General features: G+C 41.8%; 1 protein-coding gene across 2 annotated transcripts in view; it reads right to left on the bottom strand.

The window, feature by feature from the left end:
- Nucleotides 1-863: 863 nt before the first annotated feature.
- shisa6 (shisa family member 6) overlaps nucleotides 864-26,932 on the bottom strand; it is a 404,397-nt gene continuing 378,328 nt past the window's right edge. For both annotated transcript variants that reach the window (XM_033044070.1, XM_033044071.1), the window contains 2 exons: nucleotides 7,735-7,887; nucleotides 864-4,578 (listed from right to left, as the gene is read on the bottom strand). In XM_033044070.1, coding sequence (XP_032899961.1) covers nucleotides 3,989-4,578; nucleotides 7,735-7,887 — 743 coding nt within the window. In that variant the 3' untranslated portion in view covers nucleotides 864-3,988. The remainder of the gene's footprint in view (nucleotides 4,579-7,734; nucleotides 7,888-26,932) is intronic.

Below are 26,932 nucleotides of genomic sequence, written 5' to 3'. Positions count from 1 at the left end.
GGTGAGCTCAGGTACACGTACCAATGAATAAACAATAAATAAGACGGGGGTCCTGGAAGAACAAGAAAAAAGAAAGAACCAGGACTATAGTGTAAATGTCTTAGTGAAGAGAACTTTTAAAATAATAAATGTTGGGTTGTGAAGCTGAGTTAGTTTTGTGGCCAAATTGGAGGCATTCCAAATGCAACATTCTCTAACTGGTAAGAACCCTGATTACAGTCATGATCGATGCTGCAATTATCCCTGCAAGACGGGATGGATAATAATCATTTAAAAGGTTGTTGTCATCCAAAAGGAGCAATAACATTGAAAGGTGGATGTTATTCTCACCGTAGACTGTTGCAGCTTTTGTGATTGTCAAGGGTAGCTACTCATGGGCTGAGACATCCAACTGGTGCCAGTTTGTTTTATTTGTTAGTGTTGGGAGAAGCAGGTTTACCCTTGCCACATCAACAGGGAGTCACTTTTGCTGACACTAGCAGCGTTGCTGGCAAGAAGCTATCCGAGAATCTGATTTACAATGGTTGCAGATCCCAACTAATTACAATACAATTATTCAATTTTTAAATCAACTGCGGGTTTGGATTACTCCATTATTTGGGGATTAGTCAAATGATTACTCTATCTGCATCTCATGCTAAATTTGTCACAGATTGGTGTTTGGAATGCTATTTCTCACAGGCGCCTGCCTATAATAACCTCTCTGTAAATTCCATATTTTACTCTGTAACAACCTAAATACCCTTTTAACACTTTCACTTAAGACCTGCAACACTTCATTACCGTCGATAGACAACAACACCATCTTCTAAATAGTAAGTTGTAACTTTTGTTGTGCTTTAATCAATAAAATGTACATTAGCTTGAAAGCATCAATTTTATTTAGTTGGTGTCACTGTGTTATTTACAGATAATATACAAAGTATAACAGTAGTGTCTTAGATCCTTTAAAAACTGCAAATCTTCTTCCAACTTTGAATATTCCCCCACTTTGGCCTTTGCTATGTACATTGCAATTTTCATCTTCTGATACTGTGGATGAGCTAGCCACTGATTCATAGTTTGCCCTTGCTTTCCTATGCTTTGTGACTGACATGATCTGTAAGGGGCATAATCACGATGACACAGGTACCAATGTGCACACTGATTGCTCTGTCACATTTGGCCTTTTCTTTTAAGCTGCTTTTATGCTTCGTCTTCCATTTCACTGCAATGACTCGAACATAGAAGTTGACCGATATCTTGATACCATAAGCAAATCGCTCCTCACACTCAGCCTCAAGACTAATAACACCTGCAAGAATTAGTGTCAGAAAGAAAAGTCACTTGGTCCATGGAGCAGCATCAACAAAAGAGGGAAATATGTTGAGTAAAATAAATAACTCTTCCTTTCATTGCACTCTCTCCACTTTATTGGTGACTAAAACAAAGTCATTGAGCCAGCAAGCCTAGACGATGAATGTCTGTATCTCTGCCGCAACATGGCTTGGCATTTGGACAATTACCTTCTTTAATTACTTAATTTTATCCTCCTGTCTTTCAAGATGCATTAATCAAATATGCCAGCAACTTTATTTTCTAACCTGTCTAAATCCACAAGAGATGTAATTCTAAATAGTAGTGAAAACCAAGATTTGAACCAGGACCATGGCATATAAGTGTTCAAATATCTGTAACAAGACTTACGAGACTTTGATCACACTCCACTGTTTACAATGCAAGCTATTCTCCCTTTACTTTTAAAACAAATGCAAATTTTCCTTCACATCCCTTATTTGGTTGCATTGCAATGAGGTGGCATCTCACTGATATTGCTGGACAGTGCGTAATGTTGCGGATATTTTATAACTTCATACACAATACAAAGGAATTATGACGAGATGTGTGTGAGCCTAAAATGATCTGAAGGTAGCCAGATAGTTAAAATAACATTTGGTTTCACATAATCATCTAATCATATTTCTTACTAGTGATGGATTCGCTTTTTAGGAACTTGCTAATGAAGATAAAATCCATATCTAACTATGTAATTATTACTTAATGGCCTACGTTGCACAAAAAATCCCAAGTACATTTCTAGGCCACCTATATAACACAGAAGATCACACAACTGCTACACTATAGGATCTCTTCCACTTGTATGTAAGGTCACCACAAGCCATTCAATGACTTAAAAATCATTCCACACTATACAATACATGCCTCAGCAGGCCAGCACTTGTCCAATATTTATATATAGCTTCAAACTTACAAATCACAATTTTCAACACATACTTTGTTTTACAGATCCAGAGGCTCCACCACTTTTGTGAACAGTAGATCTGAATACTTAACATGCTAATCTGTGGGGGATATCAATTTTCAGATCAACCCCAAGAGTCCTGTGCGCTCTATATATGTTTCTAATTATTCTGAATTCCACCATTAGATTGTGCCTGTGTCCTCACCACTGCACTGCATGTACACTTGAGTGTACAGGTGCCTGGCCAACCTGGACCATTCGCAGCTTCACTAGTACTCTAGGGGAAGCAAACTGAGCAGGAAATGATGAGGAGAACGTGTCAGAAAACTGAAGAATGATGAATGCATGTGGTTGCTTTCTAAACATGAATAATCAATGTTTCACAGAAGAATAAATACTCTGAACAAAAAAGTACACAAATATAAGCGAAGCAGGATGGGAAACATAGAACATAGAACATGGAACACTACAGCACAGGAACGGGCCCTTTGGCCCACAATGTCCATGCCACACACAATGCCAAGTTATCCGCTAATCTCCTCTTCCAGCACATGGCAGAAGAGTGGCCGAAAACAAGAAAACAATGCAACTTGGCATTCATGACATTACAAATGGATAAACTCTGTCTCCTCCACCTTCTATGGTTTGCTAAAACTTTAATGTCTGCATGCCTGAAAGCTCTTGGCTACCACTACTCGGTGATTAACATAAACAAATGATTAATCTTTGTCGGGTTCACTTCAAACCATCACTAAGCTTGGCTCTTTGGCATGGTTAGTGACTTCAACGCCTATCTGAGTGGCATTTCATGTGTCAGAAGCAAACTTGCGAATAATGCATGAGATTTTAAAAAAACTAAGTTCGGCAAGTAATATCGTCCCAGGTTCAAAGATCCATTTACAGAGTCCCATGCTCATGAAATAAACTTATTATCTTGTAAGTGCTGCAGATTTCTTGGGAATTCGTACACTCCGTATAAAAACTCGTACCATTGAGAGAGGAAAAAAAACATATAACTCGTTACACTTATCGGAAGTGGTAGAGATATGGTCAATGGTGCAATTTGTATTCTCTCTATAATGAAGCTATTTCACCAACCCTAGGCCTGGAATTCTAAGCAACCATTCCAAGGGGCAAAAATTAAAGCATGGAATAAAAGCCAGCTCTGCCCCTCGTTTATGTTATGAATTGGTTGCCTATGCGTGGTCTAATTGAATTCTACTGTACATGCTTAGAAGATGGACTTTTTTAAAAACACACTATTCGGGATGATATGGTATCCTTTACTTTTGTTGAATTAACCCAAAAATTCTAATTACCAAATTAATTATCCGTCTCTTCCAACACAAATAATTTCAATTTCCGAGAGTAGCAATAGTAGTTGGCTAGAAATTCAACCCTTGATTTTGTTGCTCTAAGCTCATACAAGTGATGACCATACCAAATGGCTTCCTTTGATAGAAACTGTCAGGTGACCTGGTTGGTTCACCGCCCTCTGTTGTGCTAATGTACCAACTAAAATGAAAACCTTGAATAAAACAAGGAATTGATGGTAAGTTTCTCTGAAAAGACTGAAGCCTTGTATAGTACGCCATTTTGTTTAGATACAAATACACTTGCCTAAATAACATATCAGAAATTAGAGTGCGGGTAATTAGTGTAGTCTGACAGTGCCATTGTCCTTTGGCTTACTGGCAAACCCTCCACACTCTTGTTATTGTAGAATCGGCGATGGGCTTTTTACCATCAAACAGTTACTTCTGTTTTGCTGGCTGTATGGTAGTTACGATGATGTCCTGGGATATAGTGGAGCTGCTCCACCGTGTTGTGTCGACGAGAAGCAAAGGCATGTCGCTTAGCAGCAGTGTGGTTCGTCTGATTTGTACTTAAGGTATTGGACGAAGAGTTTGAGGCACTGGGATGTGAGTGCATTTTTGTCATCTTATAACGATCTAAGATGGGTGTGGATACAAAGATATCTGTGTGGGATTGAGACAGGGCCCTGGACATGGCCCTCTCGTGGAATGCGGTGCGTTTGAGGGACATGACTTTGTCCGGAGAGAGCAGAGGGTCCCGGGACTGGAGGCGGTCAGCTGACAAGAGTTGTTCATCAGACAGGATGCGCTCATAAGACATGATACATTCTTGAGGCAGGTCTCTCTCTGGAGACAGGACCCTGTCCTGTGACATGGCCCGTACTGGCCGTCTAGGCCTCTCTCTATGGTTACTGTGGTGTTCCTGATTCATTTTGATAACATGGAGAGGCAGAGTCCCTCTTGCTGCCAAGTCTGGAAGATGCCTTCTCTTCATGTAGTACTCGTCCATCTCCTTCTCACCTGCAGGGTTGAGTTGGAAGCACATTTTAGATTGCAATCTCAAAAGTATTCGACATTTCTGAATAGTTTTAATGTACAATTAAGGCTGCTACATATCCAACTTTCAGCTGGGTGGTTGAAATTTCAAACAAGGGGCCGTCAAATTCCAAGGATATAAACTAGATGCCAATTGTCAGAAGAAGAGAGACACAAAATCGTAGAGTAACTCAACGGGACAGGCAGCATCTCTGGAGAGGAGGAATGGGTGACGTTTCGGGTCGAGACCCTTCTTCTTCAGAAGAGATCTCTGTTCATCATCTTTTGCCGTGTCATATATAATGTTTGTAGTATTTTCAATAGCACTGAAAAACCGTTCTTGCCTTAAACCCACTTTTTCACACTAACTAGCAAGCCAGTTCTAGATGCGGTAAAGAAAAAAAGCAGCTTTATTTGCAATTTTATTCAGAACATTTAATAATACTGTATTAAGCAACACATATGACATGTATGAATTGTTGCTGTAATGCAGCAGTCAATTGTGATTTGATTAACATTGATATTCATGCAGCATTGAGTGTATTTGATTGTGGGATGCATGAGCTACCTTTCCACCAGATAAATACTGACAGGAATGTTTCCTATGAGGGCAGATATATACGAAAAAACATAGCCGATGCAGTCAGGCATCAGCAGCATAACTGCCACCCCCCTGCAGTGTACATCTCCCTTGACTCAGATGTCCAGCATGAAAGGTGATCAGCCTATTTTTTTTCCAGCAAATGTTTTTCCATACAAATACCAAGATGTTTGGTGTCATGTTCCAGGGTAAAGCAACATTTGTACTGCAAGGTTTGCTGGTCTTGTGTGCCAGCTCATCCCCTCTCAGCAATACATCCGAAAGAATGCACATCTATGGACAGATTGCGGGCACAGAAGGCAGTGGAGGCCAATTCACTGGATGGTTTCAAGAGAGAGTTAGATATAGCTCTTAGGGCTAATGGAATCAAAGGATATGGGGAGAAAGCAGGAACGGGGTACTAATTTTGGATGATCAGCCATGATCATATTGAATGGCGGTGCTGGCTCAAAGGGCTGAATGACCTACTCCTGCGCCTATTTTCTATGTTTCTATGCTAACGTTGCTTTCTTTCAGATCATTCTGCTCATACCAATTAGAGAATTGAAAACTTTACAATTAAGCCACAATTCAGAAAGTTGTGGTTGCATAATAGCACAATAAAGAAGTTATTTCTATGTCATTAGCAGCTCAGATTACACCATACCTGGCCTGTTAGTGTGGTCTAATTTGTTATATCTGTTAGAACCTGTAGGCATCTTTCTTTTATCGTCTATTCATTTTGGGATTGTGCAACTGTGGGATAATCTTATCTTAAAAAAGTAAATATCTAATTTGATTTTGTTTAAGAAGGAACTGCAGATGCTGGAAAATCGAAGGTACACAAAAATGCTGGAGAAACTCAGCGGGTGCAGCAGCATCTATGGAGCGAAGGAAATAGGCAACGTTTTGGGCCGAAACCCTTCTTCAGACTGATGGGGGGTGGCGGGGAGAAGAAAGGAAAAAGGAGGAGGAGGAGCATGAGGGATGGGAGGAGACAGCCCGAGTGCTGAGGGAGGGGATTTGATTTGTCTTCTTTCTATATATTTAAGATTTCCTTTTTATTTCCTTTTTATTTCCCCTAAAATTTCACATGTTGAAGATTTTGCTGCAGTTCCAACATTTCCTCCACTTCTTTTCCTATTTATTAAACTCAACATTTGAAGTCTTTAACTTGTTTGCCTTCTAATTATTCACTTTAGTGTCTTCGCTTTTTTTCTTTATAGTGCTTCAGTTCTCTACGACAATTATCTTTGGTTTTATGTCGCTTTTCATTTTCATAATGTTACATTTCCTTCTCTTTATTATATTCCTCTTATTTTATGCTGTTTATTGTTAATATTATTATACCTGAATTCCTGGAGACACTTTAGCTAATATATGTTGACTCTTTATTTCAATCTTGTTCGATTCAGTAATGAGCACAAGTAAATATATTTGACCAAATAGAACTACATTAAGGAAAGTTGGTTTTGTAAAATCCTAAAATAACTCAATCCAAGCAAAGGGATTCATTCACATTGTAGAATGGACTCCATCATACACCGTAGTCAGAGGCATGTATCCTCACTGGTTCTACCTCAATGGCTAGAATCAGGGAACCATGTCCATAATCTCTTTAAGGCGATGGGAACATTAACTTATCCGCCCCTTGAACAACAAGTGCTTCTGGAAATACTGTTCAAGAAGGAACTGCAGATGCTGGAAGGTACCTTCTGGAAATACTGTTGTGTACTATTAACGAGGGGCCTTTCAATGGTATGCTCTGAGCAGCCATGCCTCAGTTACCTTGCAACATGGGTGACAAAATCAGAGCTCAATCAATAGTGTAGGAAGAAACTGCAGATGCAGTAGGAACTGAAGATAGACACAAAATGCTGGAGTAACTCAGCGGGACAGGCAGCATCTCTGGAGAGAAGGAATGGGTAATGTTTCGGGTCGAGAGCTGGAACGTCAACCATTCCTTCTCTCCAGAGATGCTGGAGTTACTCCAGCATTTTGTGCTCAATCAGCAGTCCTGCAAATGAAAGGTGTCTCAACGTGAACTAAGACCACATTTAAAAACAGATAATGCTGGAAACACTCATCAGATCAGGCAGCATCCGTGGAAAGAGAAACTGAGTTAACATATCAGATGGAAAATTCTTTATGAGAATGAAGAATTTGACAAATGTTCTTCAACCTGAAATTTTAATTCTGTTTCCCTTTCCACTGATGCTGCTTGACCCGTTGAGTGTTTCCAGCATAACCCTGTTTTTATTTCAGACTACCAGCATCTGCACTGCATTTTAAATCCATTTAACCACATTTAGCATAATTCTGACCTGCTCAGATACACTGCCTTGAGGGCTTTATAATGGAAATAAGACCTTAGCCATCTATGGAAAATGAGTCACCATGAAGTTGAACGGTTGCTCCTCATGTTTGGGCAACAGGTATGTGATATGGAAAGAACAAAGCACTAAGAGATTTGGTGCAATTAAAAATAAAACAAATTACCAGATCCAAGATCCTAGGTATGGTGCAAAAATAATGTAAATGGAAGATCATGGAACACCTACTTAATCGTTTTAGTGAAGAATACTTGCTTATGTCAGATTTGACTGCAGTCTCGTAAGATGGTGGAAGGTGTGACAGGCTCTGGTAGGACCTTGAGAAAGACAGGTCATATGGCTCAGTCGCAGATGTAAGGATGCTGTTCATCCGAGGCTTTTCTGTGGACAGAGATTTAAAAATAAGATGCGTGCAAAGTGAGACACCAACAGTATTAGATTAATACCAAAATACAAAGTACTGGAAGAAAGGCATGGTGACGCAGTGGTATTCTTCCTTTATCCCGAGCCCCGATCCTCAGCTCGACTTCCCTGCCAACATTTGCCTCTGCTCTACATGCAGTTTAATCCTTTTACCATCCTTTCAACCTTTCATTCACTTTGTGCGCAGGACATTTTTATATCATGTTATGATTTTTATTTGTAAATCGAAAGGGAGAATGGTTAAAATAATCTGTGACATGAACTCCATCTTAACACTTGCATTTATTTAATTAATTTAAAATGTCATTAAAATACTACTAACTGCAACCATTGTATAACAAAGTTAGGCAGTACCTTCTGAATCTGACAATAACAAATATCAGTCCATCACCAACTCAGATAGATATCCACTTCAGGATGAAATACTGCAAATTGATGTCACCCTTCTACAGGGTTGCTGCAGCATGAAAGAACATAGTAGGTACCAAAAAGCTTAATTCTTGATGGCCTCACAAAATACTTCTAACCAAACCTGCCAAGCAGCAATCAACTATGGCAGAGTGTCGCAGCATTGAGATCGCATGCTCTCCCAGTGACTGCATGGGTTTCCTCCGAGTTCTCCAGATTCTTCCCACTTCATGAATACACGGGGGTTGGGAGGCTAATTGGGCATTGTAAATTGTCTCTTGTGGGTCAGTGAATAGAAGATCCTGGAGGAGTTGATGAGAATCTTCCAGCAACACAGCTTCCACCAATATGTTATACTAACTGCAATCATTGAATAACAAAGATGGGCACTGCCTTCAGTATTCCAGCTACTCATCACTCTCTGGGTGAAAAGGACCCCCCCCCCCCCCTCCCCTCCCCTAAATGATGATCCCACACTCTGAATCTATGGCCTCTGGTTGTATCTACTTCTCATGCAGAGAATCTTTCTTGCCGTCTATCCTGTCTGAGTCGCTCACAGCTTTATACATCTCAGTCATGTCCCCTCTTAACCTCTTCTGCTTCAGGGAAAACATACCTAGCCCCTCTAGGAAATAAAATACTTGTTGAAAACCAAATCATAACCTATGATTCAATTGAACGTTGAGATATTTAAGTGTTGGCATTGGTAACTAATCTGCAGATAGATAAACAGAAACTATCAAGGTAGGCCGCACTCCGGAATTCAATATTATCTTGCATTGTATCATTAGGATGAATGAGATAATAATTAACAATTTATACTTGATATATACCAAAGCAACCTCCAAAAACCCACACTGACCTTTCTGTCCTGAGCCTCCTCCATTGTCAGAGTGAGGCCCAGCTCAAATTGGAGGAACAGCACCTCATATTTCGCTTGGATAGTTTACACCCCAGCGGTATGAACATTGACTTCCCTAACTTCAAATAGCCCTTGCTTTCCCTCTCTCTCCATCCCCTCCCGCTTCCCAGTTCTTCCACCAGTCTTACTGTCTCCAACTACATTTTTACTCCGTACCGCCCACTCCACTGACATCAGTCTGAAGAAGGGTCTCGACCCGAACCGTCACCCACTCCTCTCCAGAGATGCTGCCTGTCTGTACGGCTGAGTTACTGCAGCATTTGGTGTCTATCTCCTAAACCTCTACTTGTATAACGCAATTACTGCAATGTGATAAGGACTAGCATGTCAAGTGCATTGGTGCACAAACAGCGAAGGATTCACAGAGGAATGTCTGCATCGCGACATCACAGCCACTTACTAAGTATCGGAATATTTGTATCTGATACTGACTGTCATCAGATAGTTGTCATCGTACCATTGTGCATCTGTCCAATGCACAGCATTTAAAAATGTCCATGGCTGAAGTTATAGATAACAGCTTTTGTTTTGATCCAAAAAGGAAAACAACCAGACAATGACAAATGTATCCGATCTACAGTAGAGACACCAAGGCTCTCTGGTGACCATGGAGATTAGGATACTATATCCATAACTCAACAAGGTGAGCAAAGCAAACAATCTATCATAATAACATGCTTCCCAGGGCAGACAACCAGGATTAGGATTTCTTCTGTAGTGCCTTATGGTGCCAGAGACCCCAGTTCAACCCTGACCATGGATGCTGTCTGTACGGGGTTTGTATGCGTTCTATGTGACCATGTGGGTTTTCTCTGGGTGCTCTGACTTCCTCACACATTCCAAAGACATGCAAGTTTTGTAGGTTAATTGGTTAATTGTAAATTGTCATAGATAGGGTAGATAACCAGACTTCGTTCCCCGTTTGTCTAAAACTAGAGGATATAGGTGCCTGGAATGCACTTCCAGGGGAAATGATATGTTATCAAATGGAAATAGATAGCAAAGTTTAAGAATCATTTAGACAGACACATGAAAAGACAATAGAGGGATATGGATGTGCATTCAGACAGGATTAGTTGAAATTGGCATCTTGTTCAGCGTAGTCATGATGGCCGAAGAGTCTGCACCTAGTCTCCACTGGTTTATATTCTAATACATTTACAGCTTTCATTCTGATTTATTTTTCTCTGCAGTACAACATTACAAATAAATACCAACTGTGAATGACTATCTACGATGCCTGTATTGTATTTGATGGGATACCAGGTTGCGTGCTGGTGAATAACACCATATGCACTGATTAGATGTTTTGTTACAGAGGCATTTGAACATAAATAGTTTTCTATCACTTAATCAGCGCACCTGCATGCTGTAATTGTAATTGTGTTACAGAAAGCAAACACATTCTTATCTCTCTCCAGGAATCCACTTCAGATCCTTGTGTGGAATGAGCTTCCAGTGAAGGTGGTGGAGGCAGGTTCGTTTTTATCATTTAAAAATAAATTGGATAGTTATATGGATGGGAAAGGAATGGAGGGTTATGGTCTGAGCGCAGGTATATGGGACTAGGGGAGATTATGTGTTCGGCACGGACTAGAAGGGTCGAGATGGCCTGTTTCCGTGCTGTAATTGTTATATGGTTATATGGTTATTACATAAGTGAATGTTTAGAAGATATTTGATAAAGTCTCTCATATGAGGCTGTTAGCTACACCTAATACTCATCAAACTGAAGACACACATGTGCATAGATTCCCAATGTTAATTCCAAGAGTTTGCTTACTTTATTAAATGCATAATAAATAACTTTAACTTTCTGAAATCTGAAAAGGAGATTAATATCTTCAGGTAGTCATGATGGCGATGCCCAGCCTGGAAGCTAATCCTGATAATAATTTAGGTGAGGGATTCCGTCTGGGAAGATGACAATATATATTGAGGAGAAAGACAAATAAATGATTTCCCAAAAACTTACACCTAAAGTAGTCTATCCTTCACCCATGCTTTAAACATAAAATTAAATTATTAATAATAAAAGCCCAGCTATAGCAAAATGGATTTTGTGTTTGGACTGTGGAGTGTGGAAGTTTACGGATTGCGAAGCTCTCAAAAGTGAGCACATCTACAGAAGATGTCTCCACCTCCAATCTATCTCTAGTAGATGTCTCCACCTCCAACCTCTCCAGCTCAAATGAAAGGAGGTATTTCATTCCGGAGAGAGAAAAATAGAAACCGACAAGTAAAACATCAGTGCAGGAGGATAAATTTGCGGATGTAGTCCAAGTAAGAACCATTAAATAAACCGGGAAATTGAATGTACTGGTCATCTTGATGGGTGGGATAAGGTGACCATTAGTGATGCATTCCCAATTACCATTCCCAATCTGACCTTTCTGTCCAGGGCCTCTTCCATTGTCAGTGAGGCCCAGTGCAAATTGGAGGAACAGCACCTCATATTTTGCTTGGGTAGTTTACACCCCAGCGGTATGAACATTGACTTCTCTAATTTCAGATGGCCCTTGCTTTCTCTCTTCTTCCCCTCCTCCTTCCCAGTTCTCCTACGTCCTACTGTCTCCACCCACTTTCTATCTTTTCCCCGCCCCCCCAACCCCCCCGACACCAGTCTGAAGAAGGGTCTCGACGCGAAACGTCACCCATTCCTTCTCTCCATTGATGCTGTCTCACCCGCTGAGTTTCTCCAGCATTTTGTGTCTACCTTCGATTTTATCCAGCATCTGCAGTTCTTTCTCACACACAGATGCAAGTGGTCTGTGGTGTGAACAAATTTACCAGATTGAAAGGTTGATAAGAGAGTTTGGAAAAATGTTAGAGCAAATTGAGCAGGCTGAAATGTCCCCAAGGATGAGAGAGGATAAAATGAGATGTAATTAGGCAAAAGGCGACATTGTGTATAGCACTAGTGAATGAGTAAGGCTGTGTTATACATTGCGTATTGGGACTGCTTCGACTGCACTGTCCTGTGAATGGGACTAACCGATGGATAATAGAATGGAGACAGCCTTAAGGGCCTGTCCCACTGTACGAGGTAATTCAAGAGCTCTCCCGAGTTTAAAAAAATCAAACTTGTGGTAAGTACGTAGAATGTACGTAGCGGCTACGTCGGACCTCGTGGATGTCTCGTAGCGGCTCATAACGCTAACGGCAGGTACTCGGGATCCGCGGTAACTCGTGATGTATTTTCAGCACTGTGAAAAATGTCCACGAGAGCCACGAGTGCCTACGGACGGCTATTACCGTAATTGCCGAGTTCGAATCAGGGGAAACTTGGGAGAACTCTTGAATTACCTCGGACAGTGGGACAGGCCCTTTAGATTAGATTAGCACTAAGGAAACACAGGTAGAGTTCAATTACAAATCTTAAATACTATTTGTGTTCATATTCTGTACGTAACAAGACTAGCTTGAGGCAAAATACTGAATATCAACATGTGTACAGGTTGGCAAGACTTGAAATGCCTTAGACTGAACAAGAGAGCAGGGCATATTTGATAGATATATGATGATTAATGACATTGATGCATAAACATTCATCTGTTAATGTAATTATGACCAAATTCAATCTAGCGTTCCAAAGGAAGAAATGAGAGCCTCGGTTTTGAGATGAAATTTAGGTAAGGCTGACTTTAATTCAGTAGTGCAGGAAGGAACTGCAGACCATGGTTTAAACCGAAGTTAGACACAAAATGCTGGAGTAATTCAGCAGGACAGGTAGCATATCTGGAGAGAAGGAATGGGTGACGTTTCGGGTCGAGACCCTTCCTCAGTACTGAGTGTCCAAAGTAAACTGGCAAATCTATTTATCGTTAAAGCAACAAGATCAGTTAAAGATCCTCAAAAAATAAATGAATGTGGTACGGAACCAGTTAATATTATAACATGAAGAAATAAAAGCTTTACTGATCAGAAGGAAAATAAAACAACCACAAAATTAGGATCAAATTATGTAAAGGATTCATAAACTAGCACAAACATTGACAATGGAGAGACACGAGGAACAACAAAAGTGGATCAAACATATCAAAGATTGACACAAAATGCTGGAGTCACTCAGCGGGACAGGCAGCATCTCTGGATAGAAGGAATGGTTGACGTTTCAGGTCGAGACCCTTCTTCTATCCAGAGATGCTGCTTGTCCCCCTGAGTTACTCCAGCATTTTGTGTCTATCTTCGGTGTACACCAGCATCTGCAGTTCCTTCCTACTCAAACATATCAAGATCTGTTTGGGATATTAAATCAACATATGACTTTGATATTAGGGAAACAAGGTTCTCATAAACAACATGAAAACTGATAATGGTGATATTGTACGTGAAAATAATGCCAAATGTGTGGAGAATTGCTTGACCTCAATAGTGACCATCGAGAAAGAAAGTAACAAGCTGAACACCCCAAGTTTGTTATTGAAACATTTCCATGCAAACAAAATATCGGTGATGAAGAAAGTAATGCCACTAAAGAGCAATAACTCCCCAAGGCCAGTTAATATCAACCTGGAAATTAAAAACAGCAGTTACTCACATTGCCAATTCCTTAATGCGATTTCAGAATTGTTAGTCTAGTCTGAAATATGTACGTGACACACACTCATTAAAAGAGGGAGAGAAAGTGAATTATAGACCAGTTTGCTTAACATATACTAGTCTATAATTAAGCATTGAAAAGCTGAACATCTTGAATATGTTCAGCTGATCAGAGAAAGCCAGCATGGTTTGTATAAGTCATATCATGATTGTTGATTTTTTAAAAAACATATGACAGAATTATGTATTTTTAAACATATGACAACTTATGTATGTTATGTAAGTGAAATTTCAACACTTTTTATAGCTACTTCATCTTTTTTAACACTGCTAATAGCTACACCTAAAGTTCATCAAACTGAAGACATATTATTGATCTGGCTAGGGAATTGGCTGAGAGTTAGAGAAGAAAGATGTACTGACTTGAGTTGGCAAGATGTAACCAGATGTAACCCAGCAGGTTCTATAGTGGGCCATGGCAATTCACCATGCTTATAAATGACCTGCAAAAATGGATAGTAAGAAACTTGTCGGAGTTTACAAATGATGCAAAATGGGGGATACTGTTTATACAGCAGATTGTAGCGTTAAATTACAGAGTATTCATTGATTAAGCAAATTGAAAAAAATGTGCTGAATACATTTTAATATTGGGAAATGAGAGGTCATGCATTTTGAGCCAATAAAGAATAGAGCACTTTCTAAATGGTGAATGGCCACAAACAGTGGAAGTTCAAACCAATTCATGGTTGTAAATCATGGACATCTTTAAGCAAAAAGGTTATTAGTGAACAAACCCTTTGTATTTGGTGGTACACAAAAATGCTGGAGAAACTCAGCGGGTGCAGCAGCATCTATGGAGCTAAGGAGATAGGTAACGTTTCGGGCCGAAACCCTTCTTCAGACTGTATTTGGTGGACTGGAATGCTATGAGAATGGTCCAAGTGTGGTCCAACAATGTGAACCCCATGTTAAACTTAAACAGAAGGACCATACGCAGAGCTGACCATGAGATCTTAGGTTTTCGGTGGGCGGCGTGACTCACGTCGCAGCGGCCTCTGCAGTCCGTCTGTCTTTTTTTATTTTTTGTCTCGTTTAAATGTAGTTATAGTGGGTTTTTTTAAACTGAGTATGTGTGTGGGGCGCGGGGGGTGGGGGAAACGTTTAAATCTTTTCCCGGTACGGAGAACCCGACCTTTTCTTTGTCGGGTCTCCGTTGTCGTTGGGGCCGAGCACCGTGGGCGGCCTCCAACCGGAACGACCTGGGGCTCCAGTTGCGGAGCCTGCGGACTTACCCACCAACTGGCCGAGTTCGGAGCGGGGGGAGCTGTGGTGGCGCGCTGCTGCTGCCCGACCCCGGAGATTCGGAGGCTCCAACCGCAGGTCTGGTGGACAGTGACACCGGGAGCCCGCGGGTCCCTGGTGGGAGACCGCTTTTCGGGGCTTCCGCAACGGCGACTTCTCCCGCCCGAGTTGCGGGGTTGAAAATTACCTGGAGCGGGGCCTTACATCGCCCGGCGCGGCTTTAACGGCCGTGGGACTTGCTAGCGCCCGCCGGGGGCTCCAACACCAAGACCCGGAGCGCGGCCTTGCATCGCCCTGCGTGGCTTTAATGGCCGCGGGACACTTACTATCGCCCGCCGGGGACTTTGACTCTGACATCGGGAGGAGAGCAGGGGAGAGATAAGACTTTGCCTTCCATCACAGTGAGGAGGAGATTCACTGTGATGGATGTTTGTGTAAATTATGTTGTGTCTTGGTTCTTTTTCTTGTGTGTATGACTGCAGAAACCAAATTTAGTTTGAACCTCAAGAGGTTCAAATGACAACAAATAAATTGTATTGTATTGTAGAAAGGCTGTATTGGCCTTTGAGAGAATTTAGTGCAGTTGTACTGAAAGGATGTAATCTCTTTCCATAATGTAATCTTGGTCTTGAAGAGAAATTAGAAAACTAAGCTTTCACTCCCTGTAATGTAAATGTTTATGTTCTGCTTTGCTCAATATCTTCAAGGAACTGTGGGCAAATGAAAGGGTGGGACAAAGACTACTGCTACCTGTTGGAAACTTCAAGACTCAGAGGCATGCTATAATATTTGGTCCCATATCTTTTTAGGAGGGAATTTGTGAAATAATTCAAGAAACAAAAGCTGGTGGGTGCCTGGATTTATCTTCTTTCAATGGCAATTATTGCATTGTATAGGGAACACAACCCTAGTGCTTATCATTTCTCTCTCCTTGAATGCAAAGAGTTTTAAAGTACTACATGATTTATTCTAGTACATTGAATCAGAATAATTACTGGAAAAATTGAAACTCACTGCACAGAAGAGCGCCATTCTGTCCATTGTGTACAAGCCAAGCAAGAAACACCGTGTTATATTAATCCTACAATCAGCATTGGGTCTGTTGCCCAGCAGACAATGACATAATAACTTCTCACCTATGAAGACCTAAAATGCCGTAGTCTATAGGGATTAGACTTTTTGTCTGCATTGCACTTTTAATAAGTAAACTATTTTGTTTTTTTGTTTTTTTGATCTCTGGCTTTTTCTAACCATCTGCCTATCAAACCCCTCTCATCTATATCCACCTATCACTTGCCATGCTTTGTCCTGCCCCCTCCTATCTTCCAGCTTGTTCTCTAATGGTGCTGCCTGAACCGCTGAGTTACTCCAGCATGTTGTGTCTTTTTTTTTGTGATTTCCTGTATTTGTCTGATTCAGCTGAAGGCAGCAAAGCCTTCGGACATCTTAGCACAAGCGTTTGAAATGCTTTGCCAGCTCGTCATCCTTTGTCTTGCTGTGGTTAAAACCAGCCTTTCCTACCGCTTCTTCAAAGCAGTAAATATTTCAGTCTAGGATCACGTCTGTGAAGCATCTTGAAAGTCCTTACAGTTTTAACACATGCTCAAGTTTATAGCCCAGCTGTTCTTGATTGGTTATGGAGCATTTTCTTTATCCATAAAAGATCACCCTGAGAGAGATATGTAATTTGAAAGGAATGATTTACAGCCACGTCACCACAGAATGATTTAATTGAACTTCCAGTCCCCATCTACACAGGAAAGTGGTCTCAAACCTCAATTCCACCTGCATTCTTTCAAACCCAAAACTTAATGTCACGTATTTCATTACATACCTTCCCAACTCTCCTGATCTTTCCAACTCATATTGCTGAATCTTGATCTCTCTGCTACTGAACTTTACGTAGCAGAGATATTTTTAGGGTGAGTTCGGCAAAATGCTCCTGGTAAAATGATTACATTTAAGTGGTATACAAATATGCTGGAGAAACTCAGTGGGTGAGGCAGCATCTATGGAGCGCTGGAGTAGGTGACGTTTTGGGTCGAGACCCTTCTTCAGTCTGAAGAAGGGTCTCGACCCGAAATGTCACCTATTCCTGCGCTCCATAGTTACAGCCTCATCCGCTGAGTTTCTCCAGCATTTTTGTCTACCTTCGATTTTTCTAGCATCTGCAGTTCTTTCTTAAAAATGTAAGTGGTATTCTCACTTGCCAAGTTGCTGGGTCATAAATAAATATTAGATTAGATTAGATTAGACTTTATTAATCCCCTTATTCAGGGGAAATTCAGATGTCCTTGCAGCACACTAATAAAAATACAACATAGCATTCGAGAAGTTCAACACCAAAACACAAAAACATCCCCCCACAGTGATTCCCACTGTGGGGGAAGGCACAAAGTCCAGTCCCCATCCTCTTGTCCACCCAGAGTCGGGCCTAATGAGGCCTCCACAGTCGCCGCCACGGCACCCGATGTTCTCTCCGGGTGATGGTGCTCCGGTGTCGGGAGAACCCCCAGCGGCTTGGGGTGCCTGGAACGGCCGCCTTCCCACCGGAGACCGCGGCTTCCAAGCCAACAGACTGCGCCGGACGGAGCTCCACACACTGGCGATCTCAGCGAGAGATCCCAGGCTCCGGGATGTAATGTTCAGCGTCGCAGCTGGCCGCTCCACAGAACCGCGGCTCCACGATGTCCTCATCGGCGGTCCCAGCATACAGGAGTTCCAGCGCGGCGACCCAGGAAAGGCATCGCCCGCTCCACGACAGCGCTCCAGCGCTGCGCCGCCGCCAAAGCCGATGTTCTGCGCCGCCGCCAAAGCCGATGTTCTGGCCAGGTCCCCTCAGGGAAACGTTGCTCCAGGACCCGCTGGTAGGCCGCAAGGACAGGTCGAAGGCGCTGCTCGGAGGAAAGTAACCCCTCCGACCAGGTAGGGACTCGAAAAGCAGTTTCCCCCTTCCCCCCCACCACCCCCCACACATAAAAAGATTAGACCCCCTGACTACACACTCAACGTACTAAAAATAATAAAAAAGAAGGGAAAAGAAACGGACAGCTGCAGGACAGGCAGCCGTTCAGGACAGCGCCTCCTCCGGCTCTTTGACACGTGTAGAACACCTTCAGTCCTTCACACCTTATTCTACTGGTACTTTTTTCCATCTTACTTTCTCATTCCGTAATCCTATATAACCTATTTTCTTCCATTTAGTTGTGCTTTATTAAACCTAACCACGGAATCACGGGATATGGGGAGAAAGCAGGAACTGGGTTTGGATGGCGCCAGCAATGGCTGCCTCGCCTACAGTCTGTCTGCCCTTTCCTTCTTTGTGTTAAATAGTATGTGTTAAATGTATGGTTTTATTGTTCTTTCGCTTGTTTAATGTGGGGGGTGGGGGTTGGAGGAGACGTTTTCTAATGTCTTACCTCGATGGACATGCGATTTTTTTCCGTACCGTATCTCCGTCCGCACTGCAGCCTAACATCGAGGAGCTGGAGGCCTTTCCTGAAGACCGAGGTTTGAGAGCTCCACCGCAGTTGCCTGCGGACTTACCATCATGGAGTCCGCGATCCGTTTGCCAGGGATTGACCTCTGAGCTCCAACCATGGGTACTTGTGGACTTAACATCACGGAGCCCACGGTCTCTGGTCAGAGACCGACTTTGGGAACTCCAAGCCGCAGGAACTTCAACCGCCCAGACGCGGGAGTTTCGATCGCCCCGACACTGGGGGCTTCGACCGCCAGCTGCAGGAGATTTGATCGCCCCGACAAATGGTTCGACTGTCCCGATCGCAGGAGAATAAAGTGGAAGAAGATTGGACTTTTTTGCCTTCCAGCACAGTGATGAATGTGGGGAATCCACTGTGGTGGATGTTTATGTTAACTTTTTATGTAGTTGTGTGTCTTGTTGCTTATTTTTTTGTATGGCTGTATGGTCATTCGCATATCACTGTACCTTAATTGGTATATGTGACAATAAAAGACCTTTGAACCTTTGATTATATGGAATGGCGGTGCTGGCTTGAAGGGCCGAATGGCCTACTCCTGCACCTATTTTCTATGTTTCTATGTCTATGTTTCCATCCAGTGTCAGACATAACTAAGGTCCCATGCTATAAATACAATAAATGATGAAAGATTGGCCATGTATTATATGGTCAATCTTCACTAGCAGTTTGGGGCATTAGCGAACAAGGGATTATTACATTCGTACAACAATCCTCTCATACTATTTGTTAGTTTCCATATTATTGATGTCAATGTCAGATTACCTCAGTGCTCATCAATGTATCCCTGCGTTCTATCTGTCTACTCAAGATGATGTAAGAGATTCCTTCGTACAAGATGAGAAATCAGAAGTTCTCTCGGTATCTTGGACTACACTTACCCCTTAAACTAACATGACTTCAGCTGATTATCTAGCCAATTATACTAATAGATGCTTGTGGATGTTTGCTCTGGCTCCCATTGTTTACACATCTTCCAAAGAAATGGGAAAAGCAATATAGATGCAGGGTATTTAAAATAAAAATAAAAATGAGCTGCAAATACTTAACACTTCAGGCAGCATCTGTGGAAATGAGAAAAAAAAAGACAATATCTGTGTTGGTGACCTTTCAGCTCATTGAGATGAAATATTAATTTTGCTTTTTTCCACCCTAGATCTGATGAATACTGATGAATATTTTCTTTTTAATCCAACAGTTATTAACCAAATCCAATGTGGTTCAAAACACTTATTAGTTCTGAAAGACATTAAATAACTTGAAAGTCCTTCATTAAAATAGTGAACAGAATATTATGTTCTTTAGTCAACTTATTAAATCCTCTGGTAAAATGCAGAGGAATTTGAAGAAAAATTCTTGAAGCTTTCTCTAGTAATATAAATGTATGTTTTACCTATGTTCATCAAGACGATCAACATTTGCTCATCGTCTAATTTTGCCCCCTCTCTTATTCTCCACCTAACTCAGTGTACCCCAATGAGACCCTCAAATGCAGTACTCAATCTTTGCTGAAATCCCTCTGGTGTTGTTTTGACCTCAAAGGTTATATCTCTTTAATGACATCTACCAAGTAATGTGTGTAAATGCGTTAAATGTGGTCTCCGCAATGGTGCAGCAGCCGTAGACTTGCTGCCTTATGCCCCTGTCCCACTTAGGAAACCTGAACGGAAACCTCTGGCGACTTTGCGCCCCACCCAAGGTTTCCATGCGGTTCCCGGAGGTTTTTGTCAGTCTCCCTACCTGCTTCCACTACCTGCAACCTCCGGGAACTGCACGGAAACCTTGGGTGGGGCGCAAAGTCTCTAGAGGTTTCCGTTCAGCTTTCCTAAGTGGGACAGGGGCAATACAGTGGCAGAGGTCTGGCTTCAATCCTGGCTGCGAGTGTAAGGAGTTAGTATGTTCTGCCTGGGACCGTGTGGGTTTTTTCCAGGTGCTCGGGTTTCTCCCCCCTCCCCTCCCCCCCACATTCCAAAAACGTGCAGGTTCGTAGATTAATTGGCTTCTGTAAATTGCCTCTAGTGTTTAGAACGCAAAAGTGGGATAACATATAACTAGTGTACGGGTGATCATTGGTCAGCATGGACTCGGTGGGCTGAAGGGCCTGTTTCCATGCTGTATCTCTAAACTAAAGATCTATATGAATGCAGGACACCATTCACGTTGGGAAAATATCTTAAATCATCTTCAAATGGTAATGGCTCCTCTTCGGAGCTTTGTTCACTCCTTGGAAATCTTCAGCTTGCCACTTGATTTCTTAACATTCACTGGCTCCGAAAATAGCACTATTGGGCTATTATCATGGGTTGAAAGCATCTCCACAACTAAGTTTTAATTTTCTCTTTGAGAACATTTGGACGATGATATGAAGATGCACTGTCACCAACTTCCATGTAACACAATTGTATATTCATCAGAGTTGCGGTACTCAAGTAGTTGGTTGAGTTAAAGCAATGTCCTGATGCAGCCTCGATCTATCTTTGTCCTCTCATCTGCCATACTGTAATATTTTAAAGTGTGGTTATAACAAAAGCTACTTCTCAGTTCTCTTGATTCTTTGCTTCACCATCATTGGAGAGCATCTTCCTGCTGCAGGAGCACATGACTCACTGGATTTAGCCAAATGCCATGAAATTGATGGTTGACTTTGGGAGGACATTGCATATTGCACCCAATTTAAGTTGAAGTAACATTGTTTTTTTCCTGCTCCTTCAACAGAATGACCGCATCTGATAACAGGCACATCGTGTTCAGCTGTTGTTCCGATTCTGACCCTGGCACAAACTAATCTCATCCACTCCATACCCTGTTCATTGCAAATGCAGTTTATCCCATAAGCAGTTTATTTGATTCCCAACTGATCAAGTTGCTGTTCACAATACTCTAATTAGTATTCAGGTCCCCTTTGCTATGCATGGCCTATTCTGCACCCTGCACTTCATTCACTTCCTGGAGTTCTTCTTGTAGACTACCTGTACAGTACACAGTTGACACCTGTACACAACCTGTACTTCTTCTTAAAGCCTGGCTTTAGATAGGTTTCCATGCCATTCACGCTTTCTAGAATTAAATCTATCTCATAGCTAGGCAATTCCTCAAGCTAGTTTCCACTACTAATCTGGAGACATCAGGCATTGGAGATGCCGAGCTTACAAAAAAATATATAAAATGCTGGTGTATCTATCTCAGCGGGCCAGGCAGCATCTCAGGACAGCATGGATCCCGACCTAACCATATCTCCAGAGATGATACACAAAATTGCTGGGGAAACTCAGCGGGTGCAGCAGCATCTATGGAGCGAAGGAAATAGGCGACGTTTCGGGCCGAAACCCTTCTTCAGACTGATGGGGGGTGGGGGGGGAAAGAAAGAAGGAAAAGGGGAGGAGGAGGAGGAGCCCGAGGGCGGGCGGATGGGAGGGTGGGAGGAGACAGCTAGAGGGTTAAGGAAGGGGAGGAGACAGCAAGGGCTAGCCAAATTGGGAGAATTCAATGTTAATGCCATAAGGACGCAAGGTCCCCAGACGGAATATGAGGTGCTGTTCCTCCAATTTCCGCTGTTGCTCACTCTGGCAATGGAGGAGACCCAGGACAGAGAGGTCGGATTGGGAATGGGAGGGGGATGCCTGACCCACAGAGTTACTCCACCACTCTGTGTCTTTTTTGGCCACAAATAATCTGAATTCTTCTAAATCGGTTGTTCAAATCGGCAAAGTTGCATTTATCTGCTAATACTCATTGCCCCATTCAGAAAATATTAAAGGATTTTCCCTACCCCTGATTGCATGATCAACTGTTTCATTTCTAGAAGGATTGCAATGTGCTTGCACTCTTGGGCCTCATTTGAGGCCTCTGTGGTTTGATGCAGCTCTCTGCCTGTGTGACCAACTAAATATAAACACCTTCATTGTCTCCTGTTCTGGTTTGTCTGGCATGGCCGTGATACAGCATTAACGCTTCCATCCACTCTTTCAATTCTTCAGATAAGTGACTTGCTCGAAAGTCCAGCAACTTGGGTGCTTTCATTTGTTTTGCAGTGTATTTTCTCAATTGAATCACACAGCTTGCTGCCTGATGTATATTATCTGAATTGAGAGAGAGACACAGAATGCTGGAATACAGTAACTCAGCAAGTCAGGCATCATCTCAGAGATGCTGTCTGACCCGTTGAGTTACTCCAACATTTTTGTGTCTCTCTTCGGTATAAATCAGTATCTGCACTTCATTTTTATTACAACTTGTCTGCTCCATCTGAATTGAGAGGTTAGACTGGCAGTGATTCAGAATTCTGATTCAGATACTGTGTCTAAGTTTCATCATTTCACCAATCAGCAATTCTGTCACTCTGATTCGGTATTTTGATCGAACATCCTGTCGAATAGGAATCATCATAAAGAGCAACAAAGATATTTTAAGTAAAAAATGTACAGGAGCAACATTCCTTACTTTGTGTTTCTGTGCCGTTTTTGAACTGCGCAAATTAACATTGCAATCACACTAAGAACTGTCAATCACACACTACAGCAATTAAATCATTATTTGACCCCGACCAATACCCTATTTCCTGTTCACTTTCAAATGTAACCAGCTTTTCTTTGAGACTCTATCAATATTTCAAGGTTTCCTCATGCACTTATCTTGACCTGAAACGTCACCTATTCCTTTTCAACAGAAATGCTGCCTGACCCACTGAGTTATTCCAGATAGTCCCTGCTTCAACTATCTCCTCTGGCAGCTTGTTCCATACCCCCACCACCCTTTGTGTGAAAAAATTACCCTTCAGATTTGTATTAAATATTTTCCCCATCACCTTGAACCTATGTCCTCTGGTCCTCGATTCACCTACTCTGGGCAAGAAACTCTGTGCATCTACCCAATCTTTCCTCTCAGGATTTTATACACCCCTATAAGATCACCCCTCATCCTCCTGTGCTCCAAGGAATAGAGTCCCAGCCTACTCAACCTCTCCTTATAGCTCAGACCCTCCAGTCCGGGCAACATAGAAACATAGAAAATAGGTGCAGGAGTAGGCCATTCTGCCCTTCGAGCCTGCACCGCCATTCAATATGGTCATGGCTGATCATCCAAGGATCATCCAACATCCTTGTAAATCTTCTCTGTACATTTCTCTGTACGCAGATTGGTCTGAAGGGGGTCTCGACCTGAAACGTCACCAATTCCTTCCTTCCAGAGATGCTGCCAGTCCCGCTGAGTTACTCCAGCATTTTTTGTCTATCTTCGGTGTAAACCAGCATCTGCAGTTCCTTCCTACACACTCTGTACCCTTTCCAGCTTGACATCTTTCCTATAACATGGTGCCCAGAACTGAGCACAATACTCTAAATGCGGCCTCACCAATGTCTTATACAACTGCAACATGACCTCCCAACTTCTATACTCAACTGACCTCCCAACTTCTAACCTTGCCCCGTTCCAAAGAAAGGTCACTGACCTGAAAAGTGAATTCTGTTGTTTTTTTTTTGTCTCCACAGATGCTGCCTGACTTGCTGAATATATCCACTATTTCATGTTTAAATTTAGATTTCCAGAATCTGCAATGTTGTGCTTTAGGATTTCACACTGACTGTTCATCATTCTTATTTAAAATGCAAATAAGAAGCATTGCTATTTGATCGGTTACATGGCACTTAAAAATAACGTAGAATTTTCTTCTGAGCCGTTGAAATTACTACAGGTCGAGTTAGTAAAACAAAGAACTGAAATGGTCTAAAACCCATGTAACACTGAAGTGAAATAATGTTATAAACTTAATATCAAAATATTAATGGCCTGTCTTCGCAAAAGGAAATTACATATTGCTTGCTTTTTACATGAGTGATTTGGTGTTAATCAAACTGTCTGATGGACATTTAATGAGTTCTATTTACAACTTGCTGCCACATTAAGCTACACACAATGTTTCTGCATAATAAATGGAAGAAAAAAATCTCATGTGGAGCTTCTGAGGGCTTTGAACCATAAAGGAAACAGGTTTATATTATGTGTAGGAAGGAACTGCAGTTGCTGGTTTAAATCGAAGATAGACACAAAAAGCTGGAGTAACTCCAGACTTCTGAAGAAGGGTCTCGACCCGAAACATCACCAATTCCTTCTCCCCAGAGATGCTGCCTGTCCCACTGAGTTAATCCAGCTTTTTGTGTCTATTTTCAGATTTATGGAAATAGGAAATAGGGTCATCTGTTTTTTTCCTCACACTTTCATGATAAAACAAATCCGACAAAGGAAAGACATTCTTGCCATAGAGGGAGTACAGAGAAGGTTCACCAGACTGATTCCTGGGATGGCAGGACTTTCATATAAAGAAAGACTGGAGAGACTCGGCTTGTATTCGCTAGAATTTAGAAGATTGAGGGGGGATCTTATAGAAACTTACAAAATTCTTAAGGGGTTGGACAGGCTAGATGCAGGAAGATTATTCCCGATGTTGGGGAAGTCCAGAACAAGGGGTCACAGTTTAAGGATAAGGGGGAAGTCTTTTAGGGCCGAGATGAGAAAAACATTTTTCACACAGAGAGTGGTGAATCTCTGGAATTCTCTGCCACAGAAGGTAGTTGAGGCCAGTTCATATGGAAATTCATTTCACTCGTCTTAATTCATCTGAAAATCAAAACACTCCACCACATCTTTTAAATATGTAGTGATATGAAATTATTCATTTCTTAACCTAATATTTCATGTGTTCCAATTTCCTCAGTGGTCATGTTGGCAAACAAACTGCTGTTGAACATTTACGGTTGGTTCAAGAACATAGTTATACTACTACACCAGCCCTTGACTTGGTGCCTTTGGACAATTTTGGACAAAGTCATTCGAAGATATGAAGCATGATTTCTATTTAGAACATCTCAATCTTATGATCCCCCTCCCTGATATATTTGTTGCCATCTATTGTTGTCCGATTTAAAAAAGGTTACAAAGTACAGGAGTAACTAAAGGATCAGGCATCATATCCGGCAATATGTTTCCTAATCCGCTGAGTTACTCTAGCACTTTGGAAACCAGCATCTGCCATTCCTTGTGTCTACATTGTCTGATTCATTTTCTGAAGAATTCCAGAACCATTGTAGATTTAAACTGCTATATAAATGCAAACTATCTTTAGAAAAGAGAGTATTTTATAGGTACATAATTTAGTTAATGTGTGCTCATTTTGTACATGGTTTGAATTCAATTACCTGATCATTTTAAGAATAACATTGCAGTGGGATCTTGTTCCCAAGTAGTTCATTTGTTACAATAGTTGGTTTTCTTAATAAGAGCTAAAGTAAAAGATACTCATCATTTTTATTGACTTTTGGTAGTAATGTTATTATTGAAAAATAGGGGCACATAATGATGTCAAAGAAATGTGTAGGTAAACGAACTTAACCTTGACATCTTATTAATTTCTGGCATAGATTGCAACCAAAGTGTGTTGAATGCATTCTGAAATGAACCATTCATCAGAACAATGGGCTGATCCTTACTAATACACAGCAGGAATACTAATAAAGAAATGAGAAGTATCCACTTATTTTGATTTATATCGGGGTGAATTGAGTGAATTAATTTGTTTCTTGTTTCGAGATGTTAATGAGCAGAATGGGTCATCTGTGTTTTCCTCACACTTTCATGATAAAACAAACCTGACAGAGGAAAAGAGAAGATGCCTGCTCTTAAAAATAATGAGTGGAATGGACTTAGACTGAGTTCCACCGTAATCTCCCAGACTCCTTACAGTGGGATCTGTAGTGAAAGTAAGGACAGGCTTCCTCAATGTCCGTAGAAAGTCAGATTCTCAAGGATTCACTCATCATAAAAAAATCTGACATATATTGTATTGACACATTTACAAGGAATCACATTCAATCTATACATTGAAGGCAATCAAAACCCTTCCAATTGAGGACACAAAGTGCTGCAGTAACTCAGTGGGTCAGGCAGCATTTTTCGAGAACATGGATAGGTGACATTCCTTCTTCAGACTGGTTGCAGTGGGGAGAGGGAGGGATGGAGAAAGCTGGAAGAGAGGTGGGGGCAGGACATAGCCTGGCGTGATAGGTGGATAGAAAAGGTTCACATTTTGTATCCAGGGGAAGGAATATAGACGGAAGGAGACAGGGGGAGAGGGAAGGAGAGGAACAGGTGTGAATCCAAGTGGGGGACAGAGAAGTGAAGGGGGTGGGGTGGGGGGGTGGGGGGGGGGGGGGGGGTGGGGGGGTGGGGGGGGGGGGGGGGGGGGGGACGGACAAGGGGGCAAGGGTGTGGTTGTAAGTAGGTTAGTAACTTGAAATTGGAGAACTGAATGTTTATACTGTTAGGCTGCATGCCA

This window comes from Amblyraja radiata, chromosome 26 (genome assembly GCF_010909765.2).
Source record: "Amblyraja radiata isolate CabotCenter1 chromosome 26, sAmbRad1.1.pri, whole genome shotgun sequence".
In the NCBI taxonomy this organism is placed as follows: Eukaryota; Metazoa; Chordata; class Chondrichthyes; order Rajiformes; family Rajidae; genus Amblyraja; species Amblyraja radiata.
This window is presented reverse-complemented; position numbering and strand designations above follow the sequence as displayed.